The sequence below is a fragment of the Oryza glaberrima genome, chromosome 4 (genome assembly GCF_000147395.1).
Source record: "Oryza glaberrima chromosome 4, OglaRS2, whole genome shotgun sequence".
NCBI lineage: Eukaryota > Viridiplantae > Streptophyta > Magnoliopsida > Poales > Poaceae > Oryza > Oryza glaberrima.
Window position 1 is genome coordinate 21,944,520 of NC_068329.1, and position 22,541 is coordinate 21,967,060.

Sequence of the window (22,541 nt, forward strand, 5' to 3'; positions counted from 1 at the left end):
CCTGAAGCCTCGGCCTACCAACGGCAGCGAACTCCCCAAATCGCCACTAGGCCCTCCCCGGCTGGATTGTTCACCCTTTCTTTTCTTCTGAAAACTTATTTTATAAATAAATTAAAAAATTTATTTCGAGAATAGACCTTTTCCACGGTCCCAATGTTAATGATATTGTTGTCCAACATGACGGTATCAGACATTGATAGTGTCCCCTTAATTTTCTCGTGGAAGCTAAATCATTTACATAAAGGGATGGCTTGCTGCTGAGAACTTATGTGTTTAAAGACTTATTTTTAATTATAAAATATTTTCAAATAGGTTCTTTTTGCTAACAACACTAGCGCCAATGAAGTTGGAGCTGCGAAAAGATCCATTCTAGAATATTTTTTTAGGGATCTATTCGTAAACAAACTTTCAAAAAGGTGTAAATTATAAAAATAATCCATCCCACAATGATTCACCCCGATCCGGTTCGCCACGTCACCCCCACGCACCACGCTACTCCCCAGCGTGGCATTGTTCGCGGAGATCCCTTTTCCTCGCACGCGCACTCACCTCACCTCACCTCACACGCCGCCTTCCCGACGCTGACAGCCGGGCCCCACCACAGACCTCGACGGCCATGGACCACGATCCCAAGGAGCGGCTCCTCCTGCCGCCCCGCGCCGCGGCGGCGGCGGCGGCCAATGGGCCCCACCGCCGCGCTGCGCCCGCGGCGGGCGGCGGCGGGGGCGGCGTGGCCATCGACGTCCACGGGCTGAAGAGGCGCGGCGGCGGGCGGCGGTCGTGGGTGCGCGTGGACGCGGCGACGGGGGCGTCGGAGGCGGTGGAGGTCGCCAAGCCGGCGCTCATGCGGCGGCTCGACCTGCCCGCGCGCGACCTCCGCCTCCTCGACCCGCTCTTCGTCTACCCCTCCGCGATCCTCGGGCGCGAGCGCGCCGTCGTCTGCAACCTCGAGCGGATACGGTGCATCATCACCGCCGACGAGGCGCTCATCCTGCGCGACCCCGACGTGGCGGGGGGAGGAGCTGAGACGGAGGAGGCCGTGCGGAGGTACGTCGCTGAGCTGCAGCGCCGCCTCGTGGACCGCGCCGACGATCTGCCGTTCGAGTTCATCGCCCTGGAGGTCGCGCTCGAAGCTGCCTGCTCGTTCCTCGACGCACAGGTGCCACTGCGTATTATCTGGAAACCTTTGCTTGCGAATTATTGATTTCATTAACAATTGAGAAGTATTGACTTGCGTGGCGTCTGCTACTACTACTTCATTAACAATTGCACTGCTCTAGCAATTATGATTTAATATAAAGTGAAGCATTTGCATCTGCAATGTCTATTAGACCAGTAGATTCCACTAAACGATATCTTTTTTTACTTACCAGGACACTGTATGATGTAAACAACGATATCTTATTTTACTTACCAGGACACTGTATGATGTAAACAATAGCTTTTATTTTAGCTATTCTCTGTTTAAACAGCGGTAGGAAGGTGACATGTGAATCAGGCAGTGGGCAAGATCACTGTCCACAACGTTCATTATGTCGATACTAAGTATTCATATGATCTTACATTGTTGCATACAACTAAACGGTAGTGTCTGACCCCAATGATAAAAGTTCAGGAATGTAGCAACTACTAATTTTTCAGGATCTCATACTTAGTTGTTCCTTTGCCTTCAAGAGTGATTGCCTATAACCTGAATGTGAACAAAATGAAGTAATGCATCACAGATTTGCTGATCAATTGGCAAATCCTGCAGTGATCATCTTGTGCTACGCTCTTTTAATAGTGTTCTTTTGTGCATAATGATACGGTATCTAACTGGAGAACCAAAAACATTTGCATATTTGTCAGGCTGTCGAATTGGAGGCTGACGCTTATCCTTTACTGGATGAATTGACAACGAAAATCAGTACCCTTAACTTGGAACGTGTGCGGCGCCTAAAGAGTAAGCTGGTTGCATTGACTAGAAGGGTCCAAAAGGTAAATGGACTGTGTCAATGTAGTTTTGTTTTTGGCAAACATTAAATTGGTTTTCAATAATTGGTCTATTTCCCCCATTAAGGTCAGAGATGAGATAGAGCAGCTGATGGACGACGATGGTGATATGGCTGAAATGTACCTCACAGAGAAGAAGAGGAGGATGGAAGCATCATTGCTAGAGGAGCAGGCGTTTCAGGGGATGGGCAATAGTGGATTTGGTTCATCTTTCTCTGCTCCAGTTTCGCCAGTTTCCTCACCCCCTGCTTCTCGAAGGCTTGAGAAGGAATTGAGTTTTGCCAGAAGTAGGCATGACAGCTTCAAGAGTGCAGACAGTAGTCAGTACAGCATAGAAGAACTTGAAATGTTGTTAGAGGCTTATTTCGTGGTCATTGATTACACCCTCAGCAAGTTAACTTCGGTACGAAGCCTCGCTTTTTATGCCCTTCTGTTTATTTTTTACAACTACATGGGCTAATAAATTTTATGTGTATATATATATATATATATATATATATATATATATATATTCCAACAGCTGAAGGAGTATATTGATGATACAGAGGATTTCATCAACATACAACTGGTATAGTCCCCAAATATCTTCTTCATACTTGATAGTTAATTTGGTAGCAGATCAATTTCCAATCTCACAACAGAATTGGCTTGTTTCTTATCCAATACTGCAAGTGCTTGCTTCTCATCTGAAACTGCTATTTAATTTCTCTATACTCAAAGTAAACCGTATGCCTCTTGCCTTGTGTATTCTTGAAACTGATATGGCAAATGCATAATTGTTGGAATCAGGAGTACAATTATCTGACCATCATACTATGTTTACTTTGACATATATATAGCTTCTTTTAAACCGTCATTTAGTTGTTACAGTTGACTAGAAAAAGGCACAAGACAAACTAAGATACATTCACAAGTGTCTCCAAATATTATCTAAAAAGGTGTCTCCAAATGGGAATGATAGATTGTACTAAAGAAAAAATATTGGACAACGTTACTGCTGATTACTCCCTAGCATTTTGGAGGATGCATGATAATACAGTAAGACTAAGTTAGTAAATATAAAGTATAATCCGCTCACAATAACATTAGTTCCATTTAAGCTAATGAAAATCTATTAACATGCTAACTGAGATTAACTTAAAGTTGGGACTGGGGTGAGACAGTAGACAGATTGTAAGTTGGGTCAGATGTCAGAAGATTACAACGGTTGACAGGCTGTTGGAGCATGTGGTTAGCTTATTTTCAATGTCAACAAAAAGATCTTCTGTATCACTACATCTGTTCACTATAACTTCAAATGTCTGTAGGCCAGATTTTTCCCTATTACAGAGGACAGCCAGTGGTCAGTTTATGTACAACATGCATGTTTGCATATGCCCCTTATTCACCAATATTCTGGTTGGTATTATAGGATGCACAATTGTATTCTGCTGTGGTGGTATTTCTTTTGCACAAAGGGCCTGTTGGTAAGAATAAACCGAAGGTCCTATCTTAGACTACTAACATCATTACAGATATGGGTTTCCACCATGTATTTACCCCAGATATCATGTCTATCATATATTTCTGCAAGGTTTAGTAGCTCGGCTAGAGATATGATTTCACAGACTTTCATATTGCTGATATTAGCAGTGTGCAACTGCTATTAGGTTCAGTATGTAAGAGAAATGAAAGTTGTTTTTCATTTCTTTTAGCCTGTTTGGTCACTCTCTATCTGGACAAGAAAATATGCTCACATGATCATCACAAATGTTGTTCTTACAGGACAACGTCCGAAACCAACTGATCCAATTTGAACTGCTGCTGACCACGGCTACATTCGTGGTGGCCATCTTCGGAGTTGTCTCGGGAGTTTTTGGCATGAACTTTGAGGTGGACTTGTTTAATGTACCACATGCGTTCGAATGGACGCTTGTCATTACAGGCGTATGCGGCTTAGTCATATTCTGCTGCTTCATCTGGTACTTCAAGAAGAGAAGGTTTTTCCCCTTGTAAAATGGATTTCCCTGTTCCTTCCCCCCCCCCCTCTTTTCAGTTTTCTACTGCAGCGTGCAGACGCTGCACTGGAAATTTATCGTCTTTCAGCTTTGCCAGCACGCAATTGTACATACATTTTCCCTCCTTGTTTCAATGAAAGATACCTGTAGATCATATCGTGATGGAGTTGCATCGGCTGCAAATGGGAGAGCTTATACTTTTCAAGCATACGTCGCTGCCGATAAGGTAGCCTCGTACATCTGGCACACGCATCTTTTGTTGTTGTGACACTGTTGCTCTGTAAGACAGAAACGTACTGGATCAGTGTTGTTCTCTCGGGAAGTACTTGCATGTGTTTTAGCCGTATGCGTTGGTGTATTCCTCAGTGGTAGTGTGGTACTGGTGCCCTACTTGCTCTGACCTTGTCTTCACGTCAGCAATGGCGGATGCCGATGCCGTGCAGGGTAGACATACAGTAACACTGTACTCCTGTTTGGTAGCACATGCGCATCCATGACAAGAAAACAACTGGTTGAGCAGGCTCCTACAGTCCGGCTACATGATAATACAAGGAGTCCACTGGAGTACTGGACCAATGTGTGCCAAATTTTTTGCTGATGCTTCTCTCATCTGGGACCAGCATGTGGTGGCTGTAGTCATTACTGGATGTCTGATTGCTACCAAGATCCAAAAGTTATGGTGTGGTAACAGAAGCCTGTCCTTTATTGCGCCCCTCAGAAATTTCTATGTTTAGGTAATGTGGTGTTGCTATTGTTTTACTATGCACCAATTAACCGGTTTTCCGGACAAATCTTGCTCACTGTCTGGAACACAGAAATTTTACAGGACTTTCACAAGGTATTTGTAAAGTCCCCGGAAGAACTAATAAAAACTCTCCATCTCTAATTTTGTATTGCGTTGAAATACTAGCCCATCTCTAATGCAAAGTGCTTAAGGAAGTCCTCATAAAAAATAACCATTTTATCTTGCCATGTAGGATGAGATATATTAGGGTCTATTCGGTTTGGAAAGAATTTCGCGAGAACTTTGAAGGATTTTTTTTAAAAATAATGTAAAATTCATACGCTCCCGAAGGAGTCGTTTAATCCTGAAAGTATCAATGATTAACTAAGCACCAATACGTAGCAGGTGCTGTAAAACTTCTCTTGGCTACTTTGATTTAAGTAACTAGATGAAGATATGGATACTTGTATTCGAGTGGAGAGTTCTTATATAGATGGTTAATTACGCAGCCTATATATTAACACACTTGTGTTTTTTAGTTTCTAGCAGCTACATCATTTTCTATAATCTTTGGCCCTAAAAACAAGTCCAAATTTTTACTAAGATTATGAAAATATATAGCTGTATTTAAAAAGAACAAAACCAGAAGCTGAAAATTTACACCCAACTTTTCTATACTCTCATCAGCTACTTCTCAGAATTTTAAACTCAATAAGACCTATATTAACACTCACCATACATTGAGGAGGCTTAGGCCCTATTTGGCACAACTTCAAATATAAGATTTTTCGGTGTTGGGTGTTGAGTGTTCCTAATTTCATAAATCCATGAATCTGGATATGCAATTACTTTGATAACATTTGAATAATTTATTTTGTTCCTGTTTGAAATTAAATATAAATATTTAAACCACTATAATTTAATACGTAAATTTCAAAACTAGGTTGGATATAATATCTGGTGACAAACAATACCTGCATATCCGCATATTATTGCGCCAGAACAGCAACCACCGTTCTTTCTCACCTCAAACTCTCCAAAGTTGAAACAAACAGGCGCACACCGCTAGGCCAAAACTACTCTCTGCCTCTCTGAACCAAATCTACCGCTAAAGAAAGGGAAAAAAGGAAAAAAAAAAACAGCGAGCTCCCACCACCCACCAATACCAGCGGCAGTAAATTTTGAGCTGCGGCTGCTGCTGCTGCTTGGACTCCACCTCGGCACCTCGCGTTCCCCTTCCCCCCTCACCTCGCCTAGGGTTTCGTCTCGGGTCGCGCGCCGCGGCGCCATTGCTACAGCTCTGCTACATCTCTGGGTCGTGCGTCGCTGATGATGCCCCCGAGGTTTTGTGATTAAGCTCTTGGTCTCGTCTCCGCGAGCTCAGCTCAGAGTGGGAGGCTTTTTTTTTTGGGGGGGCGTTGCTTGGGGTATTATGGGTGGAGGCGGGCGGTTGAGCTGTTCCTGGGCAATGCCGGGGAGGCCCGGTGCCGATTGCTAGGGTTTTGCTCGTGGATTCGCGTGGGGAGGCGGGGATCGCTTGGAATGCGTGGGTTTCGTGCAATCTGCTGCTTGCTTTGACCCTCCAATTTGGTCTCGATTCATCAGGAGTGGGGGGGTTCTAGGGAGGGTTGTGGGGAGGGGAGCTGTGGCCGCAATGTCCGGGGCTAACGCGAGGGGGTGGCTCTCGCCGGCTTCCGGCGGCGGTGGAGACTCTGAGCCGCGGTCTGCGGGGAGCAGGACGCGGTCGGTTTCCGCTACAAGGGGACGGAAGCCGTCGCCGAGGCCTGGGAGGGATGCGGCGGCGGCGGCGGCGGAGGAGAAGAAGCCCGCCGCGGTGCCCACATTGCTGCCCTCACTCAGTGTGCCGGCAGGGATGCGCAGGCAGGAGCTGCTGCTGCGCTCGGGGCTGTCGCTCGACGCGTCGTGCTCGTCGGACGCATCCACGGACTCGTTCTGCAGCCGGGCGTCCACGGGGCGGATTGGGAGGCCGACGTTTGGGGCTAGGAAGAAGAAGACTCTCTGTCAGACTGATCACAAGATTGTTTCCATGCTGGAAAGGGAGGTTGGATTGGCTTCTGCTAATGATGTGCCTGGTCTGAAGAGGAGGTGTTCATGGGTGACAGCTAATACTGGTGCGTGTTCCCAATTCGCTTGCATTTTTCAGCCAGTGTCGACATAAATTTATCCTGCATTGTCTCTAGTACAGTTATTTTTGTTCGATGGTTTTGTTGCAGAGAGGATATAATCATATGATTCATCAGGACTAAAATTTAGAACAAAAGGCCCACCATTTGTGAGTTAGAAATGCTAGATCCTAAAGACCGTGCACTGGGTAAAAAATGGCCAGAGCATATTCTGTCTTCTGGGCAGACCCCGATCTTCAAGATTCTAAATGTTACAGAAATGTTTTCTGTATGTGGTTACATTACTATGTTTTATGATGGTGCGGGTGTAGACATGTAGCTAGCCACTACAATCACAAGGAGTTATACTAAGTAAAATCTGTCATTCTTGTGAAAGAAGTAACATCACTTTTCGCGAACACAAAGAAGTAACATCACACTGTAGTCATCTTGTTTCATGTTGCAATCCTGTATACAGACCTTTAAGGTTGAATAAATCTTCTCTAGGGTGGGGTGGGGATGGGAGCCGAGAACATTTTGTGGTGACCAACTCTAAGAAGCTTGCTGTTGAAATGACCATATCTTTGGGTATTACCCATATCTTTGCATTTCACAGTGCCTGCACGCAGGCCGATCCATGTCTCTCATAAACACAGGAATGCATTAATTCATAAACTTGTGAGTTTTATAAGAAACATGTGTTAGTAACAAAACGGGATGAAATTATGCCCATGATGGTGGAATCATTTTTCATCTATCTTGCCAATTTATAAGACTGACATTGAACTTGAATGAGACAAGGTCAGGTCCTCCTCTTTTCATCTTTTCTTGTTTACTGAATATATTTTTCAGTACTAAGAACTTGGGTAATAACAAATTTTCTAAAGGACCTATGCCAAGTAATCTCTATTTTGTTTATCAAACTGATCTTATGTAGCATATATTTTCATATCTTAACACATGAGCACTCATTGCTTACAAGTGCAGAACCCTGTTATGCTGCATTTCATGACGAAGAATGGGGAGTTCCAGTTCATGATGACAAGTATGTGAATATCATCAACCTTGATATGATACTCTTCCATTTGGTAAAAGAATCAAGTGTAAATTACTCTGTATTACTTTCAGGGTGTTGTTTGAGTTGCTGGTGCTCTCAGGTGCATTGGCTGAACTTACATGGCCAACAATTCTGAACAAGAGACCTATATTCAGGTAACATTTTGCATTTCTGATGTACTTGAACCTGTACTACTAGGTGTTGGCAAATCCCAAATAACATATTCAAGTATGTCTCACAGGGAGGTTTTCATGGATTTTGACCCTGTATTGGTCTCTAAACTAAGTGAAAAGAAGATTATTGCACCTGGAAGTCCTAGCAGTACCTTGTTATCTGAACAAAAACTGCGTGGTGTCATTGAAAATGCACGCCAAATACTCAAGGTTGGCCCTTTACACTCTTGAACCTTTTAATTGCATAAAGAGGTCTCTAGTTCATTTCTTGGAATAAGAATGATACAAATCACGCTTTAAGTTCTTTGGTAACCCCCTCCTGATATAACATTATCTCCTGTAAAGTCTTCATAAAATTTGGTAACCCCATCCCGAAGCAAAGTTTTTTGGCTTTACCTTGGCGTTTCAGTGTCCGATTCAGTTTTCATCATGCTTTTCTTAAAGCAAAAAAACGTAGGATGGTTACCCAAAGACATTCCTGAGCTACACAGTGGCTTATCTAATCCATTGTGCTTATCATTGCAGATTGTAGAGGAGTTTGGAACGTTTGATAAGTATTGTTGGAGCTTTGTGAACAACAAACCTATTTTGAGCAGATTCAGGTATCCCCGCCAGGTTCCTGTCAAAACATCTAAAGCGGATGCGATAAGCAAAGATTTGGTTCGCAGGGGGTTCCGTAGCGTAGGCCCAACAGTTGTCTACACGTTTATGCAAGTTTCAGGCATGACCAATGACCACTTGATCTCCTGCTACCGGTTTGCTGAATGCGCTGCTGCAGCAACTGGTTCTAACACAACTGTTGGGAGCGAAACGAATTCAGACAGTAGCAATCGTGCCACGGAACAGCAGATGAATGGAACCAATGGACTAGCTGCTGATATTGCACGTACAATAGATGAACTTAGCATTTCATAGCGAATAGGGGGAAATGCTCAAATGATGTATAAGCATGTGTGTATTTTGTTTATCGTAGCGTTTAGGTGTGGCCTGATCGTTGTTACTTGTCACGTTGTAGCGTAGGACATTTTAGACTTTAGCATTTCAAGACAAATGAAACGGCGGCATGTAATGATGTATATTCTTTCTTTGTGATGCTTGTTTCCAAACCTGCAGTACTGAGTTGGCATGTGAAGTTCACCCTCGCTTTTGTCAGATCTTTGAATTGTTAGCATGTATTGTGAAGTTCACCCTTGCTTTTATCAGATCTCTGAATTGCTAACATGTATAGTGTTTAGCGCGATAGCATCCCGTGTTGTGAAGCCTTCTTCTGTGGGAATAAAAATGTAACGATGCTTGAATTGATTTGTGGAAGAAATATGGCAGTTTTCCATTAATCATGTAATCATGCACGGATTTTACTTGAACTTTGGGGGTATTGCAATTTCTTCGTCGCAGAACAAAATTCTCCCTTCTGATGAGCAGTGCTACCTAGCAAATACAGAAGCCTTTGTACAACTTAGAGGAGATGACAAAACGAACTGATGATGAAAATTTCAGTTCCTCTATTTTTCTTTCTTTCAAAATTGAGCAGACTAATGTGTTCCATGACAAACTTAATCGGGGCACAGGAATGACTCACGGATCAATCGACTATCATCAGGAAGAATGGCGGCTGCAGACCGCTATCCTGTAGCAAGTCCTGTTGTCTGAATCGAACTGCCCCCCAAAAATTGGCTGAAGAAAATTGTCAGGCGGGTTCAGATTAACTGTAATCGCGACCCAGGTGGGGCCACGAGATCAAGGAGCAACCCAGCGGAGGAGGATATACTCACATCCATGGTCATGGAGAGCTCGCCGGAGCCAAGAGAATAGCTCCACGCTCCACGCTCCACGCAGAACAGAATCGCCCAGCCCAGCCCAGCCCAGCGGTCCACGGACCGTGCAGAATGCTACAGGCTCCAAACCAATCCAACCGCGCGATGGCGCCGGCGCGGTCGCCGGAAAAAGAAAAAGGTCAAAGAGAGCATCAAAGAATCCGCGCGCGCGCGACGAGCCTACCCTATCTGAACACTAATCGCGAGCTCAACTCACCGCGAAACAGAGGGGACGACGAGGAAGAACAATAGCATCTATCGCTCCCTTCCACCTCCCCGTTGCCATCGTTGCGTTTCAAGCTAGTTCCGATCGCTGCCAGCCCGTGTGCTGCTCCGTCCATTTACGGTATAGTACACTTAATTTTGCTCCATAAACTTGATCAGAACAAGTGAAATTTTTCCAGGCGAAGAATAGTAGTCAAGTTATGGTTGCAGCGCGCGACTTGATTAATTAGCCTGGGAAATCTAGAATACCAGACGAGAGCAAGCTATGGTTTCAGACAGACGTCAGTGTATACGTTGCATGCGAAAGCAAGATTTCATTCGAACCATATACGCATTCACAAATCAACCTTTCTGATTTGATAAACCATCAGTTGCAAGTTGCAACAACTAGCATCTTGATTTAGCTTGGATTCAAGAGATTTTTTGGTTAAATTAATTGAGCCTGATCAAAAGATAGCATGTTGATTGAGTACTATCTTATTAAAAGGCATCACCGAGAAAACGATAGACCACGTCGAAGCAGCCATTGCTTTCTCCAAGAATCTCAAATAAAGCGACAATTCAGACATTGATCAGCAGCTAGCTAGCTAGAGGATGTGATACAGATTCATCGATGCACCATGGCAAGTACATATGTTGCATGCATGCATGGTAAATATGCATCGTAAGGAAGATATGTATCCCGGTGCTTTAAAATACAAAAGAAAAGAGAATTGATTCAATTGTTTGGAAACACATCATATTCTCATCTACACAATCAATTAAAACGACAGAACATAGCTAATAATTACTCTTAATTTCAGTCATGTGCAACAAATATGATGGGTGCTTAAAAATATACAAAGGACTAGCTTGTAGTATGCATCAATCCTTTATAATCTGCGATCGAATTGAGTTGCTAGAACATATATTGTCCACGACAATTTGTTTTTCTCCAAGATCATATATATTCTGCAAAATCAACTAAAATGGAAGAACATAGCCATCAGAACGAAGATTTGACATAGTTCAAGTTCACAAGTGTAGCCTAGTAGTTACAAGAGCCTCAGTAGCATCTAAGGTCCTGGGTTCGACTCCCCATGGAAGTGAATTTTTCAGGATTTAATGGCATTGTGCTTTCAGTGGTAGGAATTTGCCGGCTCAGTCTTCGAAGATGCTCATAGAGGTAGGGTTTGCATTTTCCAGGATTTAATGGCATTGTGCTTTTAGTGGTAGGAATTTGCGGCCCAGTCTTCGAAGATGCTCATAGGGGTAGGGTTTGCGTGCATGTGTTCATAGGGGTGGGTGCGCGTGCGTTGTACTGTGTAATTCTCAAACAAAAAAGTATAGCTTTTGAATAGATACGGTTGAATAGATTTGACATATATAGTTCCTGTTCACAAGTATATGGTTGAACAGGAACTATCATCAGAACGAAGATTTGACATACTCAAACGAAGATTTTACTCCATACTCAATCATATCTATTCAAAACTATGTTTGAGTATGAAGTAAAACAAAGACGATCAGCTAAGGCCACATGTTGATAACAATATCTCCCTTTCTTTCATCTCAACTAATTGATTTATGATCAGGTTACAAATAGAACACAAAAGATGCGACCATTTCGTGTACATATAGACGCTCTAAAGTATAGTGCAAAATCGATTCCCGGCCCTACTTAAACCTTTGACATATATAGTTTTTTTTTAAGGACGGACTAGTTAAAATCTCTGTACCTACAAAACAATACTCACAGCAAGTGGATGAAATTTATCAGGTGTACATATTTGCAGTTTTAATTAACTCGGCATTATCTCCAAGATATATATATAGATAAATTCTTGTCTTATGATTTTTGCCAAGAACTAGCTAGCTGGAAACTGATGATAATTTCAAAGAGCTTAGGCCTCGTTTGGCTAATGGGATAGGGAAATGATTTCCCACCCATCAAAAGACATCTTTAAATCCTAACCATTCATTCTTCCTGTTCCACTTAATCCTAACCCTTCATTCATTTCCCAATCCCAATCCTACCCCTCATTTCCCATTATCCAAACACATTCTTATAGTTAATTGAATATAAGTACCTTTCAAATGTGCGGGAAAACTGATTATATATTAGCCACCCATATATAAACTTAGTACCTTTCAAATGTGCTGTTGGCCTTAAGAAAAATCAATGGACAGTTTATGCACATAAACCACATTTGGTTAATATCATAAAATAACACAAAATGAAAAAAGAACTTTTATTGTAGAGTTTTCTTCCCACATGGATTTACTCCAAATTAATTGAAAAAAAGGGTAAGAAATGCCTTGGTTAGTTTTCACGAACACAATGGTAAATTAGTATATAAGATATTGTTACATCAATTATATTCATGATGTCCTCAATTAAAGTGAATGATAAAACTTGGTAAAATTACTTTATGATGCATTATACTTAATTATTTAACCTTATGCTTCATTTAAATAATCCTTGCGTGACACATTTAAAACGGATAAATTCTTAGTTCTCATTAAATATTTTATTTACAAATGGGAAACGGGAAGAAGTATGAGATGAATAAATTAATTCATGGTATATGCTTTTCTAAACATGATCGTATATGTTTAGCTAATCCTCCCATTTTTTTAATCAAACGCATGGATTAAGGATGCCGATCATAAACCAAGAATTTACTAGAACTAATTAGTAAGTGGCCAAAATTAAAGTAAAATTCGTGCATGATGTTAATTAATGCCATGGAATCGAGGGGGGATCGATAATGCAAGAGATAGTCATATATATATATAATTGTTGGATTAAAAAAAAGATAATGTGGCATGCATAAGATAGAGACATGCATGGAGTACTCCAATAAAATTAGATGCAGCAAAGTGATCATTAACATGTTTGTGAAAAGACTTTAATTAGGTTATGCATGAATGATCAATTTCATGTGCATGCTCGAGTTCTTGACTTATAAAAACCAGCAGCAGGTATGCATGTAAGATCCATGATCCAGTGTTAGTAACTGATTCTTTGATATATACTTATAAACAAGATATTTATGGGCAGTGGAAAAATGAACAAGAGAGGAGAGATATCGTACTTTGCATCGATAAGGTGTGACTTAACTACGACCCATAGACTTTCAAGTGGACCAGTAACAACTGAAATTGCCACGGAACCTAGCTAGAACAATATGCTATCTGAGATATTCCTATTAGACAGGCATGAATTGAAGTGAGCAGTTAAAAATATCAATTGCTAACTATCGGCACATAAATTCTATACTTATCGCATGCAATATTGCATACTAACTTAGGTACTTTCACAATATATATACATTTAAATTTGTGAAAAAAAACAATGCATTCACTTAGACCTCACCCATTTCAGCAGAGAAACCAGCTACTAGCATATTTGACACTTGCTAGTTTTTGGTGTATTATCTCACCGTGCATGACTAGTTGCACTGTAAACTTAATGCATGCCTTCTCTAGCTATGTCATTAGTAGACCGACTCTTAGCCAAACTTCATTGTTATCTGCATCCAGCTAGCGCGTGCACATCAAATCACTTTATCAGGACAACAAAAATCCAGGCAATATTTCACCTTAATTAAGGAAAAATTTAAGTCGAACCACTTGGCCTCTATACTCACAATATTCCAATATCTCAAAAATAAATTCAGATTTTCAAGACTCGTATCAGCAAGTACATTTGCTATAGCTTAGCTTTGTCCATGGACTACATATATCGAGCAATTAATCCTGTGGCCTTAATTTTTTTTCAAAGACTTGAATCTTGTGGCCTGGAGAGTTTCTTCCGATCTTGTCACAGGAGCCCAGCAAATTAAACTCAAGTCAAACTAGTGGGGGATATATATGGACTCTGAACCGAGAGAGGGTGGTAAGTAAGAGCACCATGAATGGAACAGTGGCCCAACAGTATCCTACATTTTTGGAGCCATTGGGGGACAATGCATCGTTGCACCATTACTCCCTACTTTGAATGCCAGAGCGAGATGTGAGGTGTTAATTCTCAAGAACATGGAGGACCAGCAGACAGCAGAAGATAACTGACTGATGATAAGGGGAAGCCGCCCAAGCAGATCTGGGTCTCCGTACTGTTCCTGCCTGTCCTCCTTCCTCCTCCTCCTCTCCTCCGATCCTCATCATCTAGCTAGCTGATCTCTCCACACTTGTGTGCTTAATTTGACTGTAACACTGGATGGGGCGCTACAGAAGAAGATCGAAGCTAGGAACAAGTTGAAACAAGTTAAAAGATCTCGATCTGGTTAAAATTTCAAACATGCCCTGGGAGATTCCTGCGATGATTTGCTTCTCCCAAGAGCCAAGATCCATCAATGGCGCAGTAAATATTGCCTTTCCTTCCCAAGAAGGGGAATGGAAAAGATGGCTAGTACTAGCAGTAATAGTGATAGCTAGCTATAGGTACTAGTACAACTAGTAGCTAGGCTCCTCGGAAAAGATGAAGAGAAGGGCGTCGTACGAATTGACGCAGGAGATATGGAAAACAGCAACAGCAAGTGCTGGTACTCCTACGGTACAGGCATCAACACCGACTCCAATTCCCCATCCGAACAGTGCCATGCTAGTACTACTCCTCTAGTTGGATTACCCAAAAGAACACGAACGAAATGTTTTTCGCCGAGATTTTAGAAGGAGTCGAGTACAAATAGCTTGGCAAACTAGAAAAACCGAGGATACACACCGCCTCACGGCGCTGGAACACGAACGAAAAATCGCAGAAATGCATCAATTCGATTGTGAGAGATCTAGAACCTGGCAACTGCGCCTATGCACGATTGCGCCGGAGAAGAGGGGATCGAATTAATCTAAAGAGCCTAGAGACTCGGAACAGCTCATGGCGCGCGGAGCAGTACAGGGGATTCCGTCGGCGACCGGCCGGCCGGCGAGGGGCCGAGAGGCCAGCTTAGCTAGCCGCGGGAGGGGGAGAAAACGGCCGGCACCGGATGACAGAAAGAGCAGTGAGCACGCGGCCGCGACGGCACGCCCGCCGGTGCCGTCACGCCCGGCCGTGTGCTCACTCTCTTCTGTCACCTCGCGCCACCGGCCCGCCCGCCCGCCGGCCGGAGACACCGCCATCCTCCACACCCACTCACGCTCGCCTAGCTAGCTAGCTCACACCCCCACGATGAAACCCGCGGACACACACATACCTCGCCGCGCGCGCGAGCGCGTGAAGAGACCGCAACGTACACCAACCACACGGCGACGGGTCGCGGTCGAGAAGCTGAGGCGTGCACACCGGACCGGGCCACCGGCCAGTGGATTTATATAGGCGGGGGGAGGCGAGAGCGCGCGGAGGGGGAGGTGCACCGGAGGTGGTGGTGGTGGGCCAGCTGCGAAGGTAGCATGCGCTAGCCTGGACCTGGACTAGCTAGCTAGCTACTAGCAAGTAGCAGCAGCAAGCTCGACCGGGAAGGGCGCGGGGCTAGGGTTTCCATCCCGGTGGTCAGGTGGGTTAGTGGGTGTCTGGCGTGGTGGCTGCGCGCCATGCATGACCAAGCCGCGCCGCGCGCTAGCTGACCTGCGGCGAATTGAGGTGGGCGCGCGAGCAAGCTAGGCTGGCGTGGGAATTAGTCGTGACAGTGTGGCTGTGCTGCTGGGGCGGACGACCGATCGGCCCAGCTAAGCTAAGGTTAACATCAGAGCCGCGCCGGTATTGCTCCCAAATTGGGGAATTAGGGTGGTGGGGTTGCTCTCCAGGAGAGAAGGGTATTAATATGGAGAGGGCCAGTACGGGCTTGACACGGAGCACATGCATGCCCCCACATCGCGCGGCTAAGCTAACCCTTGCGGTTGAGGGCTGTACAACAATATAGTGTCAAAGTTAATTTGCACTTTTCTTTTCGAGGAGAGTACACATCAGTTTTTCTTTTTGAAAAAAAAATCCTAGGGTGTTCACAGTCTAAAAGATGAAGTTAATGTTTCATGGTAAAATGATGTGTTAACTTTCATATTTTACACTATTATTTCAGGTTGAATTGATTCACGAGATGGCGTGTTACACTTTTAACCTAAATGATGAAGACATGTCCTATCGACAGCTATCCCATCAGCTAAAGCATCTCAATCATGGTTGAACACATCCTCGTTTAGTTTTATGAAGACAATTTTATCTTGGTTAGTTCTACATGGTATGACTTTAAAATGATCCGCACTTAAAGGTTATATTCAATCGTAAGTAGTGACACGCTTTTATGGCATGCTAGGTACTTTAACTTTATTTGTTAAAGCACTTGAAAGAATCATCCTCCATGACCCATAGGGCAAGAGAACTCCTACAATATTCCTAATAACCATCCCAATGCACGGGTTGCTCAATCACAGACACAATTAATGGAGATACTAACAAATTATTGCCATAAGAGGATAGAACTCATAGGTGTTCTCTAAATTATTATCATTTCGTACAGACCCCAACATAACATAGCAGTAAATGCATATATTGCAAAAAGATAGCAAGATTGCAGTTCTTATATCATTAGATATTTGATCAAGTGTTCGCTCAGAAACAACCACTGTTGTCTTACGTAAGATTAGTCTATCATATGGGCGCGACGCCCGTGGGCTGGCATGGAAGGTAATGGTTATTCTACTTTAGTTTAATCATGGTTTTAGTTTTAGCCCCTCAAAACTTAAATTTAATTTATTTGGTTTCACTTTGTTTCAAAAGTTCCAATAGTATTTGGTTTTTCACTATAATGTGTTGCAAATATATAGTAACGGGCACCCATCCTTGTACAGAGAAATGGATGAGAGATGCACGCGGGCATGGGCGCCTAGCTAGCTAGCCAGCCACAGCGGATCTACCGAGCTCTGCGCTAACGACCACCAGGGAAGTGAAGTCCAGCATTCTGGAATGCCCTCCATCGCTGCATGTCTCTGCATATGCTGATGCAATTTGACGGTACCAACACGATGTGTGCCAAGGCTGTAGTTGCAACGGTAGGAGACTAGGAGTGTACTCCGGTCCTCACTAGTTATAAGCCCTATACATTGCTAGCTGTAGCTGGTGAGTGGCATGCATGCCTCCCCTGTGGATTTATGTATCTGATTCCGAATTTTGCCCCAACCCAACCCCAAGGCATGAACCATGCCCCTCTGCAGCTCTTCTTCGTATGACTATAGTACTACATGTAGCGTCCATTGGCCGTTGCTAGCAGGAGCTAATGTGGCATGCTCTCAATGAATAACGGAAAGTCAGGAAGCGTAGGAATAGTGACATCGTTGATGGCGCAGGTATGTTACTTCTCCAACATATATATATTTTCTTCGTCCTATAGAAAACAAACCTAGCACAAGATATGGCATATCCTAATACTACAAATCCGAATAGAAAGTTGTCCATATTCATAGTACAATGATGTGTCACATCTCCTATTAGGGTTTTTTTTAATGGAACAAAGGGTTATACCCAAGTACTCTGGTTTCGACGTCCCGTACACAAGTAGGTTTGGCCCATGTCAAGTCGTACGTGTCAACCAGAGCCGACTCTTTATAGACCCTAATAGAGACCTTGTAATAGGCCCTCAAGACCAAATATATTTTTACTTGTAATATATGTGTTATAAATCATATAGTGTCGAAAATGATGTAAATAAACATTATAAACACCTAACTTACGATGTAAATTAATCAACGAGAACAAAACAAAATCCTAGCCCAATTTTCAGACTAAATATAATTAAGCAAATGAGAAGATCACAAACCTCACTCTAAACACTAACCACGATGAAATAAGGTGTGACCACATGGGAGTCAGACGTGAGGATAGGCAACGATATCCTACTGGCTGGGTTGGTTGGTGATGGGCCCCATATAGGCTTGGGCCCTAGGCGGTCGCATGACCGGCCTAGGGCTCTAAGATGGCCCACCCAGCGGTATGTTAATTCTTTTGGCATCTTTACCTCATCAAAATTCATACGCAGATAATATGTTACGTATACTACCCCTTCTCTTATGTTCTACGAGTACTGTAAGTAGTACTTAAAGAAAGTTGAGCCACAAGATTGAGACGGTAAGTGAGGATGGAATATAGAAGCCATAAAAAGTTAATTATTCCATTCGTTGCAAAATACAACAATATAAAGTGTATATCAAATATGATAAATTTTCACCCATATTCTTTTATCTATCATTCACCCCCTTCCACTATTCAAATTCTCCACTTACCTTTTCTTTTCAACCAATCACAATCTTCTCTCGTTCAATTTCACCTACCTGATTACTCCAATCCTAAAACTCTTTATGATTTAGGATAGGTAATCCTAAAACTCTTTATGATTTAGGATGGGTGGGGTACTACTGGCTTGATTGTTATAGCTTCAGCTCCACTTCTCATATAACTAGAACCCAACTAAACAATTTAAGTTTATTTTTCAAAATTTTCCTAGCTTTGTTACTCACTACCAGCTTCTCGAAATATCAAATTCCTCGAAGAGGACCTTTTGCGTCAGGATCCTGAATATGGGCATACACTTGTGGTGGTGTGCGTGCATGCATGGCCTGCTGGTAATCTTGAAAGCATGCAAAAGTTAACTCTCTTTTTCGTCTCCAAAAGTAAGAGCCCTGTAGATTTAGAGCTAGCTGGATCAATGATCAGTGAGAGCAGGTATAATAGCATACTATAAACATATTTTGAGTAGATAAAAAATGAGAGAGAATAGCAGCGGGCTACTGATTTACAGTTAGCTGCAGCATGGACTTCAAGATACATATGTGTATGATAAGTGGGACCAGGTATTAAATTGTGTACTATATGTTATAGGTAACTATTATATGAATTAGCTATTGACTATAGATGATTTAGAGTCAGTAGTTAGCTATACTGTTAAAATTGCTGAAAGGGACGCGGTTAAAAAGGACGCATCCTGGCCAGCTGCCACTTGACTTGCTACTTGCCAGAGCCAGCGCTGCGCTCACGCATTAACAAATTTGGCACGCTAGCTACCTCGGTGTGGTCCTTGATCAGTTTTATTCTCCATTTACCCTTTGATCAAAGCAGGCTCAAAAACAATATATGTGCCGGTACAACCAAGCAATTAAACTGAACAAAGCGTTTTCGTGGTCCCTTTAATTCGAACGAATACATTGTACACAGCACAGTACAGTGCATGCATGCGCATATGTGCATGTAAATATATATGTGCATGCGCAACATGTACGGCGTCAAGCGTGCTAAAGATTAGTTAGTGTTGAGAACACTAATCAAAGCTTAATTTTTGTATAGGACCAGTGTTATTCTCGATCGCCGGATGATGCTCTAGTCCAGGGTGTGGTGTGCATGCTAACGCATTACGCATGCCTAATGATGGTCCAGGGTCGTAGTGTGTTGTGCCTTTATCAAACCGATGGAGCAGCACTTAGTCCATGGCCTTTCCGTGAGCTTTAATTTGTCGATTGTTAACAACCGAGGTGGGCAACATTGGTTAATTTTAGCCAGAACGGTAACAAAAGAAACGTGAGACAGACACACAGCCCAAGATCGATCGAGAGCTAGAGACCATCAAATTGAAAATTAATGTGCAACAAAAAATCAAGCAATTAATCCCGTTTAATTTAGTTTCCTTCGTTCCAAAGAGGCTGGGCATCTAATTGCCCGGTAGGGAGCTGGAGATGAAACCGACCCAAGAAACGTAACAGTACGTGCAAGGTGCAACACGTCCACACACGCCTGGGAGCGAGCAGGATCGATCGACAGGCGTATCCCGGTCGATCGATCGGCATCTTGTCTTCTCTCTTTTCACCGATTCCTTTGATCAGCTTGTGGGGGCCGTACGTACGTGTCCGTGGCTAGCTTTAATTCCGTGCGTGATTGGTGCAGTCTGGTACGACCTGGCGTCCTGCAGGCCACATGACACAGAGTGCGCGTGGGCGCGCATGCACACACGCACCCCCCTGCTGCACCGCTGCACGTACGTACGTACGTACGTACTCCCTCCCCGCTCACCGCGGCGCGGCCGCCGCGGTAACCAGCCAGGAGCCCAGGAGGCCACGACGACGCGCGCGTACTCCTCCATCCATCGGTGCGGTGCCGAGAGCGAGAACCCCGGTGTCCTCCTAACCCCGGACGCGCGCGCCCGCTCGCGCTCGCGGTCGCGCACGGCGTCCTGCAGCCTGCAGCGCGCTCGCGCTGGCCGGTGTAAGCCAGCTAGCGCGTGGCCTGCAGGCTGCAGCCCTGCACCGTTGCACGGCAGGAGCGGGCGATCGAGCGGCCGCGCCGGCTGGAGTGTATGATGCGTGGATCGATCACAGTCTCACGGATCATGTGCGCGTTTCCACGATTCCACTGTGTATTGTGTGGGAATTAATGCCCACATGACCGAACGTGGTTTGCTCCAGAGGAGGAGGGTGCTCGATCCAGAGGTGACCTCTGCGGTGCAGCGAGGCATGCATGCAGGCCGGACAGAGGAAGGGATGTGGAGTAGACGACGACGTACGGACGTATTTACTGCATGGTGTACGAAAGACTCCCGGATTGGAAACCACGAGCCTGCCTATATTAGGAAGTTTTCAGGTCAGGCCGGGCAGAAATGATTATACTGGATTTTTCATTAAAGCACCGGATCGACATGCATGCATGCATGTAGCGGCCATGGCATCATTACAAAACACGAATGATTACTGTTTGTGCTGCAGTCAGGATTTACTGTACCGTTCTGAAAGTGAAAATGGTTTGCAAAAACCAAATGACTATGAAAACTAGCAAAAAGAAAAAGAAATGGATTTTACAAATTACAAACCGACCACCAACGGTTTCACAAACTGAATGTTTTTCACGAAAACCGATCATATTTATTAATCCTAGCTGCAGTTAGGTGCTGCCCATACATGACATAGATACATATCTCTCTGGCGCACATGTGAAACCATATGTTCAGTGGCTGATACCACACCAATAATATTACAGAATTTCTACTGCTGTGGCATCACAGTCCACACACATCCAATTAAGCAACAAGCACATATAGCTCTAATCAATTTGAACTGAGTCCAATCCAACTCCATTCATGAAAAAATAACTATATAAGGTATATTATTACTGTCCAAGAGAGCTTTGGCCATAAATTTCTGTTACACTATTTCACTTACAGTAATTTTTTTTTGCAAAATTAAATATTATTGGATTAATCGTTGTTCAAAGCATAGAACTGGACAGTGAAAAAACGTCTTGTATTTCTTCTGAACGTTATGTTGAAACTATTTTTTCCTTGTGTCACCAAGAGGTCCAAGATGAAGCTAGCATTTACAACAAACTATTTTAATGATAGATAATGCACCCATCGATAATAAGCTGCATGTGCTGACTTCGTTAATCTTAAATTATATGCTCTTTTTAAAAAGGTGCGAATGCTATTTATCAACAAGCAACCCTGTCCGAGCAGTTCATAGAGTTCTAGTCTAGTCTCTTGAAGGCATGCCCACTATAATAGAGTATGCACGCACATATATAAGCATCTGTAATTGTACTTTGTTTCGGACAAGAAAATCGCGCGCGGAAGAACACAAAAGCAATAGTGCATCTTACTAGTACATTATACTATATGTCAAATGGGCCATGGCCGGAGCCTGGTTCATGGCACTTGGCTAAGTGAACTATCTGGGCTTCACCAAACATCTAACCGGGCCTAACCATAACCAGAAGTCCAGAACGCAAGACAAGCAGGATGACGAAGCAGAGAGAGAACGTATGCCATGATCGCCAATTCGCCATTGGTGAAAGAAAACAAAAACCTTCCGGGCGTTGGGGACTGTGGCCCCGGCGAGAGGAGAGGGGACTGAGGACAGGCAGAAACGGAGCAGCAGGCCGGGGTAGGGGAGGCTTCATGATCTGTTGTCCACTGGATGATAGGATCGCATGTGCGGTGCAGACACATGAATGCCGGCCTGCTCGACGAAGACGCAGCAGGAAGAGTACTTGGGCTGTGTTTACTTCACACTAAAATTAGAAGTTTTGTTGAAATTGGAACGGTGTGACGGAAAAGTTGAAAGTTTGTATGTGTAGGAAAATTTTGATGTAATGGAAAAGTTGGAAGTTTGAAGAAAAACTTTAGAACTAAACACGGTATTGTACACACACTCGTCGCTCCAAATTCTACCCTGCCTGCATGCAGTTCTTCAATGCACAAAATGTTTGGTGTGTACTACGAGAGAGTGATGAGGTGTACTTGCCTCCGAATTCCGGAATTTTGTCACTCGAAAGGATTCATTTTGGTACTGGCATAAATTCAGGTTGAGTTTCACCTCAAGCAAAGTATTCGTGCGGTAGTTCGATTCTGAATTTCTGATACTACTGGTACTGTAGAGACTGATTCTGCTTGAAAATTACGTAGGAAACCTGACTTTCTGACAACGCAAGAACCTCTCTTAAGCAATGAAACAACCAATCAGCAAAGACAGCTAACATATTCTGAAT

At 43.6% G+C, this 22,541-nt stretch overlaps 2 protein-coding genes across 2 annotated transcripts; both read left to right on the forward strand.

The window, feature by feature from the left end:
* The first annotated feature begins 583 nt into the window (after positions 1-583).
* On the forward strand, positions 584-4,804 carry LOC127770657 (magnesium transporter MRS2-C). The gene is made up of 5 exons (XM_052296452.1): positions 584-1,159; positions 1,849-1,977; positions 2,060-2,395; positions 2,513-2,560; positions 3,757-4,804. Exons 1-5 carry the CDS (start codon positions 617-619, stop codon positions 3,985-3,987), a joined length of 1,287 nt encoding a protein of 428 aa, XP_052152412.1. The 5' UTR covers positions 584-616; the 3' UTR covers positions 3,988-4,804.
* A 1,046-nt stretch (positions 4,805-5,850) lies between these two features.
* LOC127772304 (uncharacterized) lies at positions 5,851-9,198 on the forward strand. Its single transcript, XM_052298334.1, has 5 exons — positions 5,851-6,845; positions 7,824-7,881; positions 7,965-8,048; positions 8,135-8,276; positions 8,592-9,198. Exons 1-5 carry the CDS (start codon positions 6,368-6,370, stop codon positions 8,979-8,981), a joined length of 1,152 nt encoding a protein of 383 aa, XP_052154294.1. The 5' UTR covers positions 5,851-6,367; the 3' UTR covers positions 8,982-9,198.
* Positions 9,199-22,541: the final 13,343 nt, after the last annotated feature.

What these genes read in the sequence shown, in the direction of transcription:
- LOC127770657 (XM_052296452.1), top strand. Translation starts at nt 617, where the DNA reads ATGGACCACGATCCCAAGGAGCGGCTCCTCCTGCCGCCCCGCGCCGCG. An exon ending in TGACTAGAAGGGTCCAAAAG is followed by an intron (nt 1,978 to 2,059) that starts GTAAATGGACTG and finishes TCCCCCATTAAG; the next exon opens with GTCAGAGATGAGATAGAGCA. An exon ending in CCCTCAGCAAGTTAACTTCG is followed by an intron (nt 2,396 to 2,512) that starts GTACGAAGCCTC and finishes ATATTCCAACAG; the next exon opens with CTGAAGGAGTATATTGATGA.
- LOC127772304 (XM_052298334.1), top strand. Translation starts at nt 6,368, where the DNA reads ATGTCCGGGGCTAACGCGAGGGGGTGGCTCTCGCCGGCTTCCGGCGGC. An exon ending in AACAAGAGACCTATATTCAG is followed by an intron (nt 8,049 to 8,134) that starts GTAACATTTTGC and finishes TATGTCTCACAG; the next exon opens with GGAGGTTTTCATGGATTTTG. An exon ending in ATGCACGCCAAATACTCAAG is followed by an intron (nt 8,277 to 8,591) that starts GTTGGCCCTTTA and finishes TTATCATTGCAG; the next exon opens with ATTGTAGAGGAGTTTGGAAC.